The following is a 20,609-nucleotide window of genomic DNA, read 5'->3' as shown; positions in this document are numbered from 1 at the left end:
CCATTCAGGTGATTCAAGTCAGAGAAAGAGAGAGAAATAGAGATAGGGACAGGATAGGGAATGAGAGAGAGGAAGAAGTAGAGAAGGGACAGAGAGAGGGAGGGAGAGCACAGAGCTAGCAAGCAATTCACAGTGACCACCTGTTAAGTTCATTGCTGAGGCGTCCTGCCCCAAGCCTCAAAGAGTAAATGACGCAGTAACATCCGTTGACTCTACTTTTCTTCCTTAAAATTTCTCTCTTCCAGCTGAGCATGGTAATGCACACCTGTAATCACAGCACTAGGGAGGCTGAGGTAGGAAGATTGTGAGTTTGAGGCCAGCCTGACCTAAGCTACATACCAAGACCCTGTCTCAAAAATAAAATAAAAAGAGAATGACTAGAGGCATAGCTCAAGTGGTAAAGCTCTTGGTTAACGTGCCTGAGGACTTAGGTTCAATTCCCATTACAGCAAAAATAGAAAATAAAAATAAATTTAAAAAGAAAGAAAATCTCTGTCCTCCCTCAAATGTTCCTAAAAGCAAGGTCCACAAAGTAGACTTATTTTCAAGAAAACAGAATTATTTGCTCTTAAGACTAGGTACCCAAACATATGTGGGGTAAACATGTGAACTGTGACCACTGGAATTTAGATAATTTGACTCTACATTTTATGTTAAACTGCCTCTTAAAAGAGAAAGTTAGCAGGGAATGGTGGCTCACACCTATAACCCAGCATTTAGGAGACAGAGACAGAAGAATCACAAGGTGGAGCTTGCCTGGGCTATATAGGGACATAATGAGACCCCATCTAAAAAAAAACAAAACCTTAAGGAAACCACAAATTTATAACTCTTCACTCAATTCTACAATCATTCCTACTAACCCTCACTCCATTTTTAAAGGAATCTCTGGAAGCCTGTGGAAATTTGGTTCCCATATCCAGAGTGGTGTACAATATCCTTACAAAACTGGAGAAGACTTTTGACCTATCGCTCCTGGTGACACTATTCAGCCAAATTAACCTGCACGAATATCCCAGTCTGATGGCAATTTTAAGAAGCTTCAAAAGTGGTAATGTGCTTTTCATGTGAGAGGTTGCTATGCTACAGGTTGGATTTGTTCCAGCATGGGGTGTGCATGTCAATCCCTGCTTTCCTTCTGGGAAGGAATGGTCAATACTCTGATAGGCATGGCTGGAGGGACAGCCCTCCCTCACCACCTCTGACCCCAGCGCACTAAGGCGAATCTTCAAAGGACACAGATGTTTTTGCTTTACCTGTTCTGTGAATTTAGGGAAAAGTATAATATTTAGTGTAATAGAAAATGTCTAGAGAATGTGTCAGGTGACAGAAATGCCAAGCTACAGAGACCAGATCTGGCAGAAAGACAGGGAGAGCCAGAGACGCAGAGAAAGGGTAGGGAGAGGCAATAAGCATCTTTTTGTGAGTGTGTTATCCCACACACCTTATATGATTTTCTCATGTGACCTTTAAAACAACTCTGTGAAGCCATTGTTAGTAGCACCTGACAGTCAAGGAAGTTAAAGCTCAGCAGTAACTTTCCTAAGTTACTTGCCTATGTAGAAGTAGAACCAGGAGTCCTATTTGGGTCTCCCAATACCAGAGCCGAAGATGGGAACCACTGTTCTAAACAAGCCCAACAGGAAGGCAACTTGTAAAGCTGGAGGAGGGGAGAAAGATAGCTGAGGAGGAAGGAGGGAATCTTGGACCTAGACACAGAAAGAGAGGTATGAAAAAGAATGGGGCATGAAGTACACTGAGAAAGAGGAAGAGCTGGTGTTAGTTAGCTTCCATCACTGTAACAAAATACCTGAGAAAATTAACTTATAAAGAGAAGAGGTTCATTTTGTCTCACAGTTCTGTAGGTTCGAGCCCAGGATTAGTTGGCCCTGTTGCTTTGGGTCTGTGGTAAGGCAGCACATGCTGGCAGGAATTCGTGGTGAAGAAAAACTGCTCATTAGAGGGCCAGGAAGTGAAGAAAGGAGGAGAGACCAGGACCCCACACTCCCATTCAAGGAAACACCCCTAATGACCTAAACTGACAATAGATCGGGGACTAAATGTACTTGTAGCTGTGAATACCCAAATCAAATACGTAAAATAGAAAGGGACCACAAAGGACAATTACAGTGACGAATCAGTCCTGTGCACCTGAGGGAGAATGAGTAACACTGTGTCCCATCCTCCTGGAAGGCATGTAGTAAGGAATCCCCTTCCCTGGACAATTCTGAGTCTCCAGGATGCTGATGTGTGCTCCTTCACCAATCCAGTTGGTGCTTCTTATGAAGAATGGAACAAGCCCACATCAATCATGTTCAAAGCTCCAGATGACCCAGCAGAAGGGAGCTCCCACCAGACCCATCTACCTCTACCAAGTCCTCATTCGTGTTTGTCCATAGTCAGTGGGCCCAAAGCATCCTCACAGCAAATCGATGAGATCCCGGAGGAACAATCCAGCCATTCTGATCCTGCTGTGCCTCTCCTGGGAATCATCAGGGAAGGAGGAAGCACTCCAGGTGAGAAATAGACCCTGCCCAACACGTATCACCAACCTAGGGTGCCAGGATGAGGCCTACAGTTCAGAACATCTGCTTCCCACTTGAGGACATCCTAACTCTCTGCTGTGTGCCCTGGCATTTTGATTGTTCATCCTCCTTCCTGACAGCCAGTTCCTGTGACCTGTAATGATGTTTTTTCTTCCTTCAGTGACTGATGACAGCTTAATGTCCAAAACAAATGAGGAAGAAGAATCACGAGAGATGCCCATCTCTCCCTCTGACACTGTGCAAGGTAACATTGATTGGAACTGACTTAGCTCAATTCAAGGTAACAGCGAAGGGAGAATCCACACTTGCCAACTGAGAGGCTGTGACAGGAACCTTGAGGAAAAGAACTGGGCGTGACAAAAGGGATGATGCACAAATTCGCAATGCAAAGTAAACCAACCATCAAAACACTCTTCTGGGCCTGTAATCCCAGCTACTTGGGAGGCAGAGGGAGGAGGATCACAGTCTGAGGCAGATCCAGGCAAAAGCATGAGACCCTGAGTTTTATCCCCAATCCGGGGAAGGACAGGGACTCTGTCCTGGGACTGGGGATGTAGCTCAGCAGTAGAGCACTTGCCTGGCACATGTGAGGGCCCGGATCCCATCCCCAGCACCACACACACACACACACACACACACACACTCACACACACACTCTCTCACACTCACACACACACTCTCTCACACTCACACACACACTCTCTCACACACTCACATTCACTCACACACACACTCACACACTCACTCACACTCACACACACTCTCACACACTCACATTCACTCACACACACACTCACTCACACTCACACACACACTCTCACACACTCACACACTCTCTCACACACTCACACACTCACACACACTCTCTCACACTCTCTCACACACTCTCACACACTCTCTCTCACACACACTCACACACTCACACACACTCACACACTCTCTCACACACTCTCATACTCACACTCACACACACACTCACACACTCACACTCACACACACTCACACACACACACACACACACACACACACACACACACACAAGCACTGCTCTGAGTTGACAAGTAAGGGTACAAGACCAGCACTGGTGATACTTCCCTTTGAGATTTGGCTTTCCTCATTCTTTGGCATGAATGGCTCAAACGCAGGGCCTTTCCCATGTTAGGCAAACATTCTACCACTGACCTACATCCTCAGCCCCTTTATTTATTCTTGTGTTGATTGGATTCTAAGAACAAAGCTTGGAAAGGCAGAAGACCCGAGTTCTGAATGGAGGCAGAGCCCCTGGAAGGTAAGTCTGAAAAAGGTAGAGTTGGAGGAGACCACCAATTATGAAGGTCAGAAGCCCCTCTAGTTTCTGCTAGACTTGGACTCCAAATGCCATAAGGTATTGGCAAAGCAAAAATGTTCACCTGCCCCAAGGGATTATGGTGGGAACTCCAGGAGAGAGCTGAATGATCTGTTTGACTCAGTCACTCTGCTGAGGCCACTGGAGTAAGGTAATGCTCTAAATTGCACAACTGAAATGCAAAACAAACAAAAACCCGTGTGGCATGAACAGTGAATGGGCAGCAGACATGGAAGGTCTTCCTTACTACCCTCCACTTGGATTTCTTGAAGTAGATATTATTAAAATAATGTGAAAAGTAATAAATGATTTCAAAACCCCAGTTACTGCTTGCCACTTGCCTCAGTTACCTATTCCTAAGCAAGCCAGAATTTGAGAGAAGTCTCATAGCACAGAAATCTCATAGGCGGTGACCTCCTGAGATGGACCTTTGTCTGTCACGGCGACAAATCACTCTTTCTTATTGCAGCAAAAACTAGCACAGTTTCATATATGTTTGCTATTAGCAGGTGCTAACAAGTAAGGCTAGCTCCTTTTATTTTTTGCCAGTCCTATACATATAACTATACACTTAGCACTTGGTCCCCTTCTGTTTCTCAAGGTGAACTAGTCACAGAGTAGCTAGTAAGTATCTATGCAGGCACCTAAACAATAACACGTTTTTCAGTATAGCCAAGACATCCCCCTTCCCTGTGGCCAACACAATTCAGTAACCCTGCTCTCAGAGCATTCCCTGAGCATGGACTGCTGAGAGCCTTTGTTACTTTTTCTCCCTCCCTTCCTTCCTCCCTCCCTCCCTCCTTCCTTCCTTCCTCCCTCCTTCCTCCCTCCTTCCTTCCTTCCTCCCTCCCTTCCTTCCTCCCTCCCTCCCTCCTTCCTTCCTTCCTCCCTTCCTTCCTTCCTCCCTCCTTCCCTTCCTTTCTTCCTCCCTCCCTCCCTTCCTTCCTTCCTTCCAGTAAAGGACTCTGCTTAGTCAATCCTACTAAGCCTCATGGTGGGGCAACCATCCCCTGATTCTTTGTGATGCTCACACAGGTAACAATAAAACTAGTTAGTAAAATCAAGCAGACCGCTTCAGCCGCCAGAGTCCAGACGTGCACTCTCTACCGTCCTAGCTGTCCTGTGAACTTCCCTTGGCACTTTCTCTTCAGCCCATTCTGAGATCTGAGCTCTGAGATGAGTTATATTTCTTTTGCCAGAGATAAGAGAGGCGTCTCCAATACCATGTGACCCAAAAGAGCCCCCGGAAGTAACCAGCACACCTGTAAACAAGAAAGGTAAGGGTTTCTCTCCCCCTAAAGAGGTCACTGGCATGAACTTGGTTCTGCTTTCTGTTGTCCCAGTCATACCCTGTTACTAGCAGTCACTATGTGGCTGTAGTCATGATGCCCAGCCTGGTTTGTGTCTGTAATTCCTATTCATTGCGCCTTCTTCAAAGGCCTGTATGAAAAGTGTAGGAGCCAGGCGTGGTGGTGCACACCTGTCATCCCAGCACTTGGGAGGCTGAGGCAGGAGGATTTCGAATTTGAGACCAGCCTGGGCTACATAGCAAGACCCTGTCTCAAAATCCCGTAAAATTACAGGAAACAAGAAGGCATTTGGACACCTTGAAATAAGCATCTCTTGGAATCATCTGTTCTGAAATTATCAGACTCGTATATCCTCAGCTGCTAGCGTGTCAGTTACCCCGACCTCTTTAACCAAAAGGGGGACTCCTGAGAGGATGGCCAGGTCTCCTCTGCCATCCATCACTCACGTCTCAGGGTGGCAGGCAGAATGGAAGTCCACCACTTGCTATTTACTGTTCCACCCATGCTCCTGATCCCCCACCCTCTCTTTTGAGGCTGTCATTCATCAGCTTCCCCATCACTTCTGACAGACACACAGACCTCAGGGACTGTTTTTCTCCCACCTGAGGTCCTGCCATCATCCCAGATGCTGTCAAGGTCCATGTGGACAAGACAACATTTCTAGTATGCTGGCCTCTCAGTCCTTCATCTGCTCATCTCCATTTCTTGGCCTTCAATGCCCAAAGGCACTTGGTAGACTTTACCATCATTCAAACCTAGCTCACTTTCCCAGTAATTCATTTAAGAATCCCCTTTTTTGACACTTGTCCTTGAAGTTTGCTTCTTCTACAGCTACCTTTGATCTCTCCTTCTCACCCCAATCCTAAAATAAGAAAAATAATAATTTAAAAATATCCAGCAAGACACAGTGGCTCACACCTGTAATCCCAGCTACTTGGGAAGGTCATAGTTCAAGACCAGCAATGGCAAAAAGTTAACACGATGCCATCTCAACAAACAAGCCAGGAAGAGTGGCACCTACGGAGGCATAGGTAGAAGCTCATGATTGAAGGCTGGCCCTAGGCAAAAAAAAAAGTGAGACCCTATCTGAAAAATAACCTAAAGCAAAAAGGGCTTGGGGAGTGACTCATCTGGTAGAGCACTTGCCTAACAAGTGTGAGGCCCTGGGTTCAAACCCCGATACCTCCCCCAAAATACCCTCCTCTGTTTTCTTCCTTATAATTTTTTTTCTCTGCAGCTGTCCTTCTACTCGTTTGACTCTATCCACTGGCCTTTCCCTCCCCCAATCCTTCTTCTGCCTTTTTTCACACCCCTGTTTACCAGCCTGGAATCTATGTTATCATGTTGGTAACCTGTTGCCCTCCTCTTCACCTGCCTTCCCTCTCTTCTTTTCGTGAGCTGTCTGGATCTTGGAGGAATCCGCTCATCTGCTTTCTTCACAGTGCATGTGAAAGCAGGTTCTGCTAAAAATCACACAGCTGGCCACAGGGCACCTTCTGCATTTTCATAATGCCTGTGTAAAGGATCCCTTCACACTGCATGACCATTCTACTTCCTGTGATGATCCTGTCAAACCTTGAGTGCTCTCTTCCCCCTCTTCCCCTGCCATAGCTTCACAGTTTTTCTTCTTCCCCTATTGCTCCATGAAACAGGATCACCTAGGGTCACCAGTGACCTCCTGGCCACTGTGGTTTGAAGAGTGGAAGTAAAAGCTGAATATCTATGCACATGTGAATAATAAAAGAAAAATGAAAATAAATAAATAAATAAATTTTTTATTATTCATTTATTCACATGTGCATACATTGTTTGGGTCGTTTCTCCCCTCTCTCCCTGCCTCGCTTCCAGGCAGAACCTGTTCTGCCCTTATCTCTAGTTTTGTTGAAGAGAAGACATAGGCATAATATGGAAAGCAGGGCGTTTTTGCTGGTTGAGTTAGGGTTCAAATCTTATTTAAGCCAAATGGAATAAGCCTTCCTATTTGATAGAAAACACATGGAAGTACCCAGCAAGCAGTAATTAGGAAAATAAAATGCTAAGCAACACACGGAGTCACAAAGCTGGAAGAGACCCTATGAGAATATTTAGTTCTGCCCCCAACTTTCAATGGGGAAAGGGTAAACGCATCTTCTATGGGTGTTCCATTTTCGGTAGGATTTATAACTGTATATCTTTCATCTTTTGTGTCCATTCACATGATATTTCAGCTAATGGTGGAATGTCTGGAATCACAAGACACCTGTCCCTAACAAAACATGGAGCACTTAGGATATTCCATGGAACGTTCCAGAAGGAACATATACATGAAGAAGTGAACAATATGAGTTGAATAGAAAATTTATGATAGGATTTTTTTACTGGTATGATTAATAAAATGGAAACAAATTATACCCCCAAAAAAAAAAAAAAAGCTGAATATCTTTGACGCTAAGGTTGGCAGATCTATGTTTGCAACTGTAAAAGATTCCTTATCCTTTCTTCTTAGGAAAGAAAAGAAAAAGAAATATCTGGTCAACTCCAAAAAAGAGACATCAGAAAAAACGCTGTCCAAGAGGTAAGATGAGGGAACAAGAGAAGGGTGGTGGCCGGTGCAAGCTCACGCAGGCCGTATAGGCCAAGTTCATGGAGGGTGGGGTGGGGAGTGGATTTTATTGTAAATGCAGTTCCAAGTAACTGAAGAGATCTAAGCAGTAAAGCGACTTGAGCTGATTTTAAATTTAACCAGACCAACTTGGCTGCTATGTAAGAATGAACAGGAGAGGGGCAAGAATCTTTCTGTTCAAATGGCAAATCACATTTCATAGGCAAGAGACGAAGAGTGATGGATTTCCTGTTTATATACACAAGAAGAACAGACATCTCTCTTTCCTACTAAAGGGAGAATTAAAAAAAAACAAAAACAACTTTGCTACTTTAAGATAAAAATGCAAAGACCTCACCCTAACCTTTTGGTTTTCCCAAGGCTAGGGAAACTGCAGTTGTCTGGTGTTTGAAACTAAGGATGTCTCAATTGGGTGTGCTTATGTGTAGCTTCACGAAAGACAGCTAGATTTGTTATGGTTGCTTCTGCATTCAATCAGTTGTGACATGTCATGTTGCTTGGTTTGAAGAACAGGAAGAAAATCCAGCATCACACAGATGTGTGGAAAAGGGAGGAGTATTTAACAACCTTTGGGAGATGTGTGGGTGTTCATCTTTAATTCGACAGGTGGGAATTTCTTAATGGGTAGATGTAATGTAGAGTCTGAAACCACATCAGTGAAATTGTCATACTCCGTTACAATCAACATCTTGCATTTTGAATGGATTGTTTACTCGTGCAAGATTTTATGATATCATGGACATTTGGAAAATACTGCTTCACTGAGTTTTATGGTGAGCTTGCAACTCAAGTCACACACCTATTTTTCTTAAGACATGTATGGTACTTTAAGATGTAACAGTACTCACGAATTTTTCACATGGGATATTAAAAACTTGTACTAATGGGTAGAAATTTAATAAAGTTAATCACTTTTACTGATTTGTCAAGAACATTCTGACATGAACCTGGATTTCTTATGGGAATTGAAGGATAGGATGACCCCTGCTGAAGTTTGAGACACTGCTCTGATTTGCACTAAGGCACCAGCAATTTTACTTGCTGCTGCTTTTGTTATGTCTTTGCAAAGGCTGAAATAGTGAAAAGGACAAATAACATCTTAGTGTGAAGACAGTTTTGACCTCTCAGATCTCCTGGAAGGGTTTTAGGGACCATCCCTGAGGCTCACAGATCCTACTTGAGAGCCTCTGGCCCAGGGGCTCAGATGACTTCATCCCACTGGACACCATAGCTATCTCTATGAGTAGGGTAACCCCTATGACCAGACTTGCTCTGCTCCTCCCCCCAGAGACAGTTGTGGTGATGGGAGATGCACCAAGACTCATGGAGACTTGCCCTCTCAAAAGAGCAAGTCCTAGATCCTCCAGCCCTAGGTTCTGAAGTGTGCAGGGACCTCCCAGAGTCTCTGGGAGATTTCCCATGGGACTTCCCACCTGAAAGGAGCATTGGCTCTTTTTTTCAGAAATCAGCCATGAAACTTCAGAAATGAAGGAAGGAAAGAGGCCCCAGAAGACGCCCAGCACACCAAGGACCACGCATGGTAAAGGTTAGATGCTGCAGGTCCCAAGGTGCAGTCACCAGAAACCCAAAGTCAGAGCTGTTGTACTCTAAGCCAGTGTTTCCCAACCTTTTATTGTCATTGTCACTGCCCTAAGGAGCCCTTTTAGGATTTATTTCCTAGTCACGACCCCCCCCACCCGACACACACAGTAGTTCAATATCACTAATGCATTATATAACCATTTATGGACTCTGTGTGTATGTCTGTGTGTGGTGTGTGTGTGTGTGGTTGTATGACATTTTATAAGATTTTTTTCACACCTCCCCAACAACCAACTTTCACACGCCTGTGGGCAGTAGCGCTATTCCTGAGAATCTGCTCTGAGTGAGTATATCCCTCGTACTAAACATGCCCAGCCATGGATCAAGCATTTTCCCAGGATTCCGGTCTCCCTATCTGTCCTGTGACCTTTCTGGGAAGACTGGAAGAGAAACACTCATTATAAACACAACTGTAGGGCTATGACTGAGCACGGGTAACAACGTTGTGGTCACATTCCTACAGAGTGTGTGTGTGTGTGTGTGTGTTAATTTACCCTCACGTTCGCTAATTGTTCCCACTACTAGAGGAGATGGTCTAGTACCACCATCCTAAGAAGGACAAACAAAAGCCCAGTGTTCTTCTCTTTGCTGGTGATGCTGTTATTATGTTACAAATGCACAGGTCTGTAGAATAATAACCATGATTCCCAATAGAATAGTATTGCTGGGAAGAATGGGTTAGATTTTACCACTTTTGGGCTGGTGGAGTGGCTCAAGTGGAAGAATGCTTGCCTAGCAAGAGTGAGTTCAACCCCCATTACCACCAAAAAAAAAGAGAAAGAAAGAAAAGAAATTACCATCTTAAAAAGCTTAATCACCATTTTTAACAGTTTCTTCTACATTGTACTGGTTTATGTAATAACATTTCAACCTATCTTATAGGCAGTTTCATTTTTTTCTCATAACAACCCTTGGAGAAGGTTGAAGGACTTCTTCCAGTTTTACAGATCAGGAAATTGAGACATTGAAAGGACTGATGGGTTCTTCCAAGAACCTGAGGTCCATGAGTGGCAGGCACGGTACCAGCGTCCTACCACTGTCGTTCTCCATGGGAAGAAAGAAATAGAAATACTATCACCAAACCTTTGTCAATTTACCAAGACTTACATTTTTTAAACAGTGAAAATTTTCAACATAGAAAATTTTCTATACTAGAAAAGCATTATGCCATAATCATTTGCAGTAGGTCGCTCTAATGAGTGACAGCAAACCCCACCCCACTCAAAACAAAAAACAGTGCTGAAATGAGAGCCTGTGCCTCCGTCCTGTATGGAGGTAGGTGGTCAAGGGTTGGTGTTGACCTAGGCTTCTTCTTACTTGTTGCTCCACCATCCTCTGCATGTGGCGTTCCTACCACTGGGGTACAGCCAGCAATTCTGTTTTCCATCCAAAGAGAAAGAGGCAAGGACAAAGAAGGACCTGCCCTCTCCATTCAAGGATGCTGTCCAAGTTGCATTTAGTGATTCTGCTACCATTTCATTGCCAGGACCATTTGCATGGCTATACTTGACTTTGGAAAAGGCTGGAAAATGTAGTCTAGAAGAACAAGTGTCCAGTTCAGAATCAGGGGCATTGTTAGAAAGGAGAAGAGGGGACAAGAGAGGGGGAACAACTAGTAGCACTTGCTCAGCACAGTCTGTGCTGGGCACTGTGACTTCTCTCTACTTCCTGGTCCTCCTCCCCTTCTGGGACACTTGGAAACTTCCAGTGCCATTTCCCTGTGGGAGGCAGCTCCGTGATAGTGGCTCTGGTCAGTGAGCTGGAGTGATGGGTGTCACTTAGGGTCAGAGTACTTGAGAGCTATGGCTCTCCCTTACTAGGGAAGAGCATGGAATGGGGAGGCACCAAAAGGCCAAAGCGCATGGGTCACTACCAGAGAACAGCAGTCCTGGCTCTTTAGGGCACCAAAAGCATGTTATTTGCATTATAGAAAACGAACATTCACAGCACTCTGCATTTTTCTGACTATGCTCTGCATTCACTCCCTCTTCCCTTTCCCCCTTTCTTTCTTTATTCTTTTGCTTAAAACTATTTTTACCAAGGGCCCAAGTTGTGCCAGTCAATGAGGCATCTCTTGCATTGCATATGGGGCATGGGGCACTCTGGGAAGGACTTTCCCAAACGGCAGTCAGGGCCTGAACCTCCTGCTTTGGAAATTCCAGCTTCTTTGCTTGTCCCCAGCCTCCCTCCACCCCCTCCCCCACCTCCCACCCCCCCCACTCTCTGCCACACACACACACACACACACACACACACACACGTGTAAGGGTTTGGTGTGGGAGGAGACTTTCCTGCCCAGTCCACCACTCCATTACCTCCCTGGCTTGGACAAAACTTGCCTTCTGTCATTTGTTGAGTTTTCTCAAGGGAAACTTGACAATAAGACCACCAAGCATTTTTTTTTTTTTTTTAGTATGTAAGGTAATTTTTGGAATTTAGAAATCCCCTTTTGCTCTCAGCAAATACTGTTTTTCAAGATTTTGTCTAAGGATTAAAGGAGAAAAATAGAGGGGATGAATCAGTTCAGGTTATAATACATACAGACATGGAACTGTCACAATGAAACTCCTTGTATCGCTATCTTAAACAAAAATGTCTTTTTTAAAAAAACAGAGAATAGGGAGGCAAAACAGGTCCTGTCTGGGAGCTGGCACCAGTGGCAGGGTGGAGGACATAAGGAAAGGGTGTAGGAGGGTGAATATGGTGGAATAGTATGTACTCAGGTATGAAAATGAGACCTGTTTAAACTATTCCAGGAACGGGGTTTTGGTAGGGAAGAATAATGGAGGGGTGAATTCAACTATGATATATTGTAAGAACTTTGGTAAATGTCACAATGCACACAATACACAGTACAGCAATAATATGCCAAAAGAAAAAATGAATGAAGTGGAGGAAGAACGCAGAGCACTATCAAAAAAAAGATTTTATCTAAAGACTCCCAAAAGGTCTTAGCTGAGCAGTGACTTCTCAGTCCTAGGCAACATCTGCTTTACCTGGAACCCTGCTAACAGTTTCCCAGGGATCCCTGGGGCATTGTGATTTACAGGGAAGGAAAATCCATGCTCCTGACATTTTCAAAAATGCCTTACATTCAGTCATTCATCAAAGATGCATTAAGCTTAAGGTGTGTGCTGCACATGGACCAAAACAGACACAAATTCCTGCCCCTGGGTGGGGGCGGGGGGCTTGCATTCTAAATCGTGCCATGTGGTGGACAGACTGGCAAAAGGAGTTGAAGAGGAAAAGACAAAGGAAGATTGTGAGTTAGGAGACAAAAACTTGTTTTTAAAAGAAACCCAAAAAATGAAAGAAAAAAACAACCACAAAAGAAGCTATGAGTCTGGAGGAGGGTTAAAGGTGCACACAGAGCAGAGGGAAATGGGGCTGCGGGCAGGGGGTGTCGTTAATTAGGGAGGGAGGCCCCCTGAAAACTCTGACTTAAACTATTCACAAATCACTGTTTGGCTCAGAGGCAGCCTTACCTGGGCGTGGAATCCAAAAGAAGCTCCAGGTGGTGAGTCAGGGGACTCAAAGGAATGTGGTGAAAAGGGCCCGGAATATAAAGGCTGCATGTGCCAAGACATCCATGCCAAAAGGTAAGGCCAACCATGGAATCTGACATTTGGATGGCTCAGTGTGGGAGGGTGTGTCCTGGAGCAGGTATAGAGGTAGGTAGACATGTAAACTCAGTAGCAGAAGGAGGGAAAAGAACAGATGAGGGGAGCAAGGACCTGTCAGTGTGTGATGGCTGGTGGAAGAAGCAGGTGTGTTTTTTTGTCAGGGCGCAGGTGACCTGGGGTTGGCCTTGTGGGGTCACAAGACTGTTTTCTTTTTCTATTTTTATTAGTATATAATAGTTGTGCAGGGAGATATGTTGTAATATTTACATATATGTTTATAATATATCTTAGTTAGATTTACCCCCTGTCATCCCCCCTCCTTTCCCCTCCCCCTCCTCTGAGAACAATTTCAACAGGTTTCATTCTTCTGTTTTCATATATGAATACCCTCGCTCACCTTTCACTTTCCCTACCCCTGACCCACTGGTGCCCACCTCTAGAAAAGACCCGTCTCACCCTCCCGTTCTTCATTTTCTTTAAGGTGTGTATTGCTAGGCCAGGGGGCTTCAGGCCTGTATATGTCCTGCTTTAATCAGATTAACGCATTCCTTACTCTTTCTCTATCACCCTGCCCCGTTAGTCAACACTTACCGTGCATTGTTACACCATACTCATATGTAGATGATGTTTCTGTATTTTCATTCTCTAACATTCTTTCCCTCTTCCACCTTCCATAGTCCCTTCAGACAGACCCACTAAATCAGTCTTGCTCTCTCTCACTCTATACAAATGGTCATATATATATATATATATATATATATATATATATATTTAACTTATAGGTCCAGCTTTCACATATGAGGGAAAACATGCGACCTTTGACGTTTTGAGCCTGGCTTACATGATATTCTTTGGTTCCCTCCATTTACCTGCAAACAACATAATTTCATTTTTCTTTATGGCTGAATAAAACTCCATTGTGTCTGTACACCACATTTTCTTAACAGCCCTACTGTTTTCATTTGGACCAGGAGAGTCACCACTTCTCCCCAGAGTATGGGAGATTCCTTTTTGCTTCCTGTCAGCCCACTATTGCAAATGGCACCAGTCCTCTAAGTGGGCATTTTCTGGATTCTTCCTTAACGGTTCATTTCTACAGGTGAAATTGTTTGGTCAAAAAGTCTGCAGGTTTTAAACTAATACAAGTCAACATTCGAATTGCCCAAATTGTGTACATGTCTACACTAACCTGTGAACCCCTAGAACCACAGATGGTATGATAAACCACTATAAATAGTGAGGATTGAGAACTAGCACACCATTAGCTAGTCTATCTTTCGTAATTTATCTGTTTCTTACTAAATTGATCATTAGAATTTGTTTCTTTTGAGGATCATCTGTTTATACCCATTTTTATATAGAAACATTCTTTTTTGTCATTGAATCAGTTAGGAATATAACCTTAGGTTATATTATTGTAATAGTTCTTTGCTTTTGTCTTTGAACTTTTTGAGAAGCTTATGGTTGTGGAGACCTTCTCTATTGTTAAGATAGATGCTCATTGATCTCCAGCAGTATGACGTCTACAGAGTTTCTCAGCTAGCATCATTGATGTCCGGATAACATAACAGCGACCGTTCCGTATGTCCTCAGTATTTAGTGGAATCTCTGGTCTCTACCCACTAGATATCAGTACTGCCTGCCTCCCGCACCTGACAATCAAGACTTCCAACCTTTGTCACATGTCCCCTGTGGAGAACACTGTCCAGCATGCTTTATGCCACGTACTTCTTCCTTTAAAAGCCCTTTGTAGCCAGATGTGGTGTAGCATGACTGTAGTCCCAGCACAGGGGAGACTGAGGCAGGAAGACAGCAAGTTCAAGGCCAACCTAAGCTACATATTGAGACCCTATCTCAAAAAATAAAATTAGGGCTGAGGATATAGCTCAGCAATAGAGTGCTTTCCTGACATGCAGAAGGCCCTGGGTTTGATTCCCAGTACCACAAGTAATCAAAAAATGAAATAAAAGCCCTCTCTATGTAGTATTCATGTATCATACACACGCTTATTTACTTCTAGGGTTTTAACATATGTATGTGAAAATGTGGCTTCTGTAATGTTTTTACCCTTCCTATCAACACTTGCTTGTTGGTTTTTCTTAGATGATGCTGTAATTTTCCTTTCATAAGGACTTTCCAGGTTTTTCACAGTATAGGTCATTTGGTCACCAAATGCTTTCCCCTGCTTCCTCTCAGGTCTCTTCACCTGTGTCACCACACTCACACTCCTCCAAAACAAATCCCTCATCCTCCTCCCTCTCTGCCCCACATCCTCAGAACTCACCTTAAAAGGTCATGAGCACAGGGAAGCACTCTGTCCCAGCAGGCCAGGTGGGCCTCCCTGCCACACCCTCATGGAGCCCTGTAGTTTTTCTTCGTGGCACTTTTCAAAGCTGTACCTAGTTACCTGCGTGCCTCCTGTTTACTGTGTGAATGTCACATGAGGTCAGAAAATGGGTCAATCTTGCTCCTGGCTCTATGTCCAGCTCCTCTGGGCCTCACACAGTTTATGCTTAAGTAACTCGCATGTCAAAATGCTCTTCATCAACTATGAAGGCCAACGTTAGGCATCACAAAGCAGGTGTGTGAGCTCTCCCACACACCGCCTGCATCTGTCTGCTGCTCCTTGAACCAAGCCCGTTGCTGCCCTCTGCGGGAAGGCCGTTGTTCTAAGCAAGCTTACTTTCTGAATCAGAGCACCCCCTTAAGGGAGGAATCCCACAGAGGACATGTTACCATGCAGAGGCCCTGATAACAAGATAAGTAGGTACACGGGCAAAGCACTGTGTTTTACATCTTGTCATTTAATCCGCATTATCTTTACATTTTACAGATTCAATTAAAGGGTAAAAGACTTGCATAAGCTAAAATCAACCGTGGTGGTTCCTCTTCCGAGCCCTTTGTTCTTTACACTAAACAAGTAAACAAGCCTAGATGCTTCATAATTTTTTTTTCTTGAAATACCCAAGGAAGCCAGTCACTCATGTGCTGTTATCTATCATGACATGGAGTCCCAGTGAGGCATTTCTGACGGCACAGGAAGAGCTAGACTAGGAGCAGGGTATGTCTGCATTCAGTGCCAGCTCCACTTCATGTATCGTGGTGACGGCCATTAATTCCTCCAATCTGAGCCTCAGTCCCATCTATAAAAGGAGGGTGATGGTTGCCCTCTCTTCCTTACACGTGATTGTGAGGGAGAATGATACAATGTGTACCGCTGTTGCTCTTTCCTTCTCCAGCTTCTCCAGCCACCCCATCTCACCCTCACCCCATCAGACCCCTCAGTCTAGGTCACACAGCTCCCACACCATCCCTGGGCCTCTCCTCTTCCTGCACACAATTTTCACCTTGTACGTTTTCCCTGTGCTCTGTAAGATTTCTGGGAATTAGACTTCGACTTGGTAATTGTTTTTTGTTTTTGTTTTTGTTTTTTTCCATTCTGCTTCACTTTGTCTCCATCATGCTTTCTCTTAATTTCCTCCTCTGTGCTTTCACTCATGAACTCTCTTTGTTCTTTAATTGCTTACCTACAGGTTCCTGGTTGTTTACTCCCACTCACTAATGTGATCTAAGTCAATTGCTTCTGTTAATCCCCCTTAGAAAATGTTCTGGCTGGTGCTGTTGACCCCAAACTGGCGTTCCTGGGCCGCAGGGTTCCATCCTTGAAGACCTGTCTGCTGAGATGTGTAGTTGAGGCCAGGCCAAACTCATCATGGTTGGGAACAGACAAGAAAGCTGTGTTTTGGGGGCAGATTGGGCGGCTTTGGAAGTCTTTAGGCCTAAAGGCACCCACTTGGTGACCTGGCTGAGCAGATGAAGGAAGGAGTGATGCTTATGCCTCAAGTCTGCATGTTGGCTGTCACCAGAGCCACTTGCTGCTCTTTCATCTACTTGTGAGCACATCCAGGACATCTGTGCCCATTAGCATTACACTTACCATAGGAAGTTAGGGAAGATATTTCATGGAGACAGAGAACTGGAGGGTCCCCAGGGTTGTGCTAATCACCCTCAGGGCTTATAAGGTGGTCACAGGTTACTCATAGTTCTGCCTTTCATCAGAGTTAGGAACTGGCAGCAGCAAATCTCCCACATGAACTGGATGACAGTACTGCACACTGGTAATCCTTCTAGGAAGGATCCTGAAAAGCCAAGATTACAAACCCTCAGCTCTGGCTCTCAGGGCCAGGCTCTCAGCTGCTGCACTGTAAGAATTTAAGTAGATCCTAGGGACAGGTTGGGGAGCTGGATCCTCCATTGAGGGCACTGGCTCACTGTTAGAACAAAGTTCTTCCCACCCTCCACCGCATGCCTGTCCTTACTGCCAGCACCTGCTTCTCCATGGGTGGGCACCCTTTGGAGCTGTGTTGGAGAAACCATGCCCCTCTTCTCAGAGGCCCCTCCCTCATATCTTTCCAGAGTAATTAATGGCTTCTTTACCATTGACACTATTTTATTTTTACAACAACACTCTTGATTTTTGATACATTTCCCTTTGCCTTTTTTAATTAGTGTTTGAGGCAAGAGAAAAGAGTCGAACCAGATATTCTTCTTGACTCACTGTAGGTGTAACAGTCTCTCTAACTCAACATAAGACACAGACAGCCCTTTCCTCTTCTCTCTCTCCCCCAAAACAGGACACCTGCAATAATTTCACCCACAGTGAGATTGGAGGGGAAGGAAAGAGGAATTGCTGGTGTCTATTCTAAATCCTTTTGCAACTGCTTCTCCTGAGTCTAAACCCGAGATCCCTACTCTGAGGTCTGAGCACCCATATCTCTCCATTCATAATTTGCAGATTAATCTAGAACTTGCCAGAATTTTCTTTTATTACTAGAGGAAGAAATAAAGAAACAATAAAATGAAAAGTGCTAGCAATAATGAAGACTGACACCATCCCTCACTGCTTGACCTTCTCACTTCCCCGAGTCTTACTTTGAATCAGGAAATAAAATGATGACAGTGACTTTTTCTCTGGCTATAAGAACATAAATATTTGGTGTAGGCAACTTGCATCAGCATGGAAGACAAGCAGGCTGGCGTCTACTGCCAGAGAACACTAGGGGATGACCAATCAGCTTGCACATTAAATCATTCCATTGAAGCCTTGTGTGTTCCACTAGAAAGTTCTGTCTAATGTCGGGATGGAGATGGCTTGTTCACTGGACCTCTCTGCTCACATAGCTAATCTGACACTCAGAATGGAAGACTTCCTGTGGATTAACCAGAGGATCTGCTCCAGTACCACTTACGTTATATGTGTTCTGATTATTATTGGAATTCCTGGGAAGCAAGCAATTGAGAGGAAGAGCAAGTGAAGATTAAGTAACCACACTGTTTTCTTCTACTTTCAGGGAAGCCCAACAACGACACTGTGGATTTTCTCAGTCCTATACTTCCTGTGACCTGTGGTGAGGCAAAGGGGATTTTATATAAGGAGAAAATGAAACAAGGTGAGTTCCTTGGTCTTCTGCTCTGTGAATCCCTGCATAGAGGAAGGGCTAGAAGAGAAAAGAGTACCCATCTGTGTAACTGACCAGGAAATGGACCCTACTAGGCAGGCTGCAGAGAAAGAAATGCAACCCTTTCCATGTCATGGTGTGCCTGGAAACCAGGCCTCTACAGTCCCACATGAAGTCATCTGTTGATAAGTCCAGGCTGTAGAGTATCCTTCAGGCTAGGAGAAGAAGAACCCAACTCCCCTGCTGCCCCCCAGGCATCTTCCTGAGCTAGGAAGATGGAGTGCCACAATTCAGAGCTTAGAGGTGTGGGATAAATTCACAGAGAGTCAAGATGAATCTTGGAGTAGAATGTCTTTTCCTTTTAGGATTCTCAGAGAAGTGCATTCAGAATGAGGAGGGAGTTTGGCTCACAATAAATGAGTTTACCGTTGAAGGGAAGAGGGCAAGCTCAAAATGCTGGAAGCGGAGTGTACGCTGTGGAGGACAGACCTTAAGACAACTGATAGAGGTATTCTAATGACCAGGGGCACAGTGGTGACAGTTTAAATCCTGGACAGGTGAGTGGAAGGTCAGAAGTGTGTGCCCATTGTGATTCAACAGGATAATTTAGAAAGAGCTAAATGTTCAGAGAAAAAAGTTTTGGGTGATGAGTTAAGAACATAGATTGAAGACCTGAAATACAAATAAAGTAGGTGAGAATTTTAAATTCATTTTGGGGTCAGGAGATATCTAAGAAGCTTAGCTTGAGTCAGGCACCAGTGGCAACATCTATAATCCTAGTTATTTAGGAGACTGACATCTGGAGGATCGAAGTTTGAGGTCAGCCTAGACAAATAGTTCGTGAGACCCCCATCTCCAAAATAATAAGAGCAAAATGAACCGGAGATGTGGCTCGAGTGTAGAGAGCCTGCTTTGCAAGTAAGAAGCCTTGAGTTCAAACCCCAGTCTCACCAAAAAGAAAAAAAAGAAGCTTAGCCTGGTGGTTTGGGGTAGCATGGCTGGGAGGCTTGGAAAAAGGAAGGCACAGAACCTGCAACAGCTTCCCTGTGTCCTCTACCCAATAAATACCTCTTGAGGCCCAGCTCATCTGGACTCTCTGTGATGTGTTTCCAGTCCACCCTGTCTGCGGTCAGTCTCTCCTCCGTACTTCTCTGGCAGTCTGTTCCTGTCTTGTGACAACTTGGAGGGCACTAGTCCTTGTGATCCCAGGAGCCTAGCACAAAGCCTTTCAGTAATACTCAACTCTGATCACAGGGGTGAAACACTAAGAGGAGGAGATGGGAGGGAAGGAAGGCATGGGGGAAGGACTGGGAAAGCAGAGCTTGGTCTTACATTTAAGTAATGGAGACAGAAAACATTTTATCACCAAGAGAAATCCAAAAGAAGAACTGATGAGGGAAGGAGCTAGATTTTTTGTTTGTTTGTTTTGTTTTGTTTTAACACACTGGATTTGAGATCCAGTATGCTGTCCAGGAAGGGGGAACTTTGATAGTTATGTAAAAAAAAAAAAGCCAGAATAACCTCCTCTGTCAACTCCTTCTCTCTTTCAGGAGGGACTTTTGCTCTGTCCTCCAAAAATAAATCTCAAGACAAAGGTAACTAGCAGGTGAACTCCTACCATGCCCAAGGGCTTCCTGGCAGACTTTCTGGTTCTGAAGGCCTCCAGCCTCTGAGCGTCCAGCTCCAAGGTTCTTCCCTGTGGACAGAGCAACTTCTTCACAGCTGCATTCGCACATGGCTAGGTGCACACACCGCCATTGTTTTCACAGGTCATTCAAGATGGGAAAGTAAATAAGTATTTAAAATAAAAATTAGAATAAAAGCTGTTGATGGCCATGTGTTTTAGAAAAAGATCTGGATATGGGGATGAGTGCAAAGCACAGGTGTCAGAAACAGAATGCTCTAGTTTGAAAAGCAAATACAAGATTGAAAGGGACAAGAAAAGTCTGAAAGGACAGGAGGACCACCCTTGATTGAACACCAAGTACCGCTCAGTGCTGCACACTTCCGTCACTAGCAGTGCAATGGAAATGAATTTGGTCTCTGTAGAGCCTTCCTCCAGTGTGAGCATCCATTGACTTCACTTCTCTTTCTCAAGCTGCTTTATGCCTTGGACAAGCTC

General features: G+C 44.5%; 1 protein-coding gene across 15 annotated transcripts in view; it reads left to right on the top strand.

Annotated features, from left to right (window-relative positions):
- The window catches only part of LOC109682200 (sp110 nuclear body protein-like), a 28,846-nt gene extending 8,537 nt beyond the window's left edge, over nucleotides 1-20,309 (top strand). For 6 of the 15 annotated variants that reach the window (XM_074071957.1, XM_074071963.1, XM_074071960.1 and 3 more), the window contains 10 exons: nucleotides 883-1,051; nucleotides 2,271-2,516; nucleotides 2,707-2,790; nucleotides 5,091-5,168; nucleotides 7,687-7,755; nucleotides 9,266-9,349; nucleotides 12,879-13,004; nucleotides 18,380-18,478; nucleotides 18,835-18,995; nucleotides 20,038-20,309. In XM_074071957.1, the coding sequence (XP_073928058.1) occupies nucleotides 883-1,051; nucleotides 2,271-2,516; nucleotides 2,707-2,790; nucleotides 5,091-5,168; nucleotides 7,687-7,755; nucleotides 9,266-9,349; nucleotides 12,879-13,004; nucleotides 18,380-18,478; nucleotides 18,835-18,995; nucleotides 20,038-20,097 (1,176 nt within the window). In that variant the 3' untranslated portion in view covers nucleotides 20,098-20,309. The remainder of the gene's footprint in view (nucleotides 1-882; nucleotides 1,052-2,270; nucleotides 2,517-2,706; nucleotides 2,791-5,090; nucleotides 5,169-7,686; nucleotides 7,756-9,265; nucleotides 9,350-12,878; nucleotides 13,005-18,379; nucleotides 18,479-18,834; nucleotides 18,996-20,037) is intronic. The other 9 variants (XM_074071958.1, XM_074071959.1, XM_074071965.1 and 6 more) reach the window with 9 other exon arrangements.
- The last annotated feature ends 300 nt before the right edge of the window (nucleotides 20,310-20,609 follow it).

The sequence above is a fragment of the Castor canadensis genome, chromosome 4 (assembly GCF_047511655.1).
Source record: "Castor canadensis chromosome 4, mCasCan1.hap1v2, whole genome shotgun sequence".
Lineage (NCBI taxonomy): Eukaryota > Metazoa > Chordata > Mammalia > Rodentia > Castoridae > Castor > Castor canadensis.
This window is presented reverse-complemented; position numbering and strand designations above follow the sequence as displayed.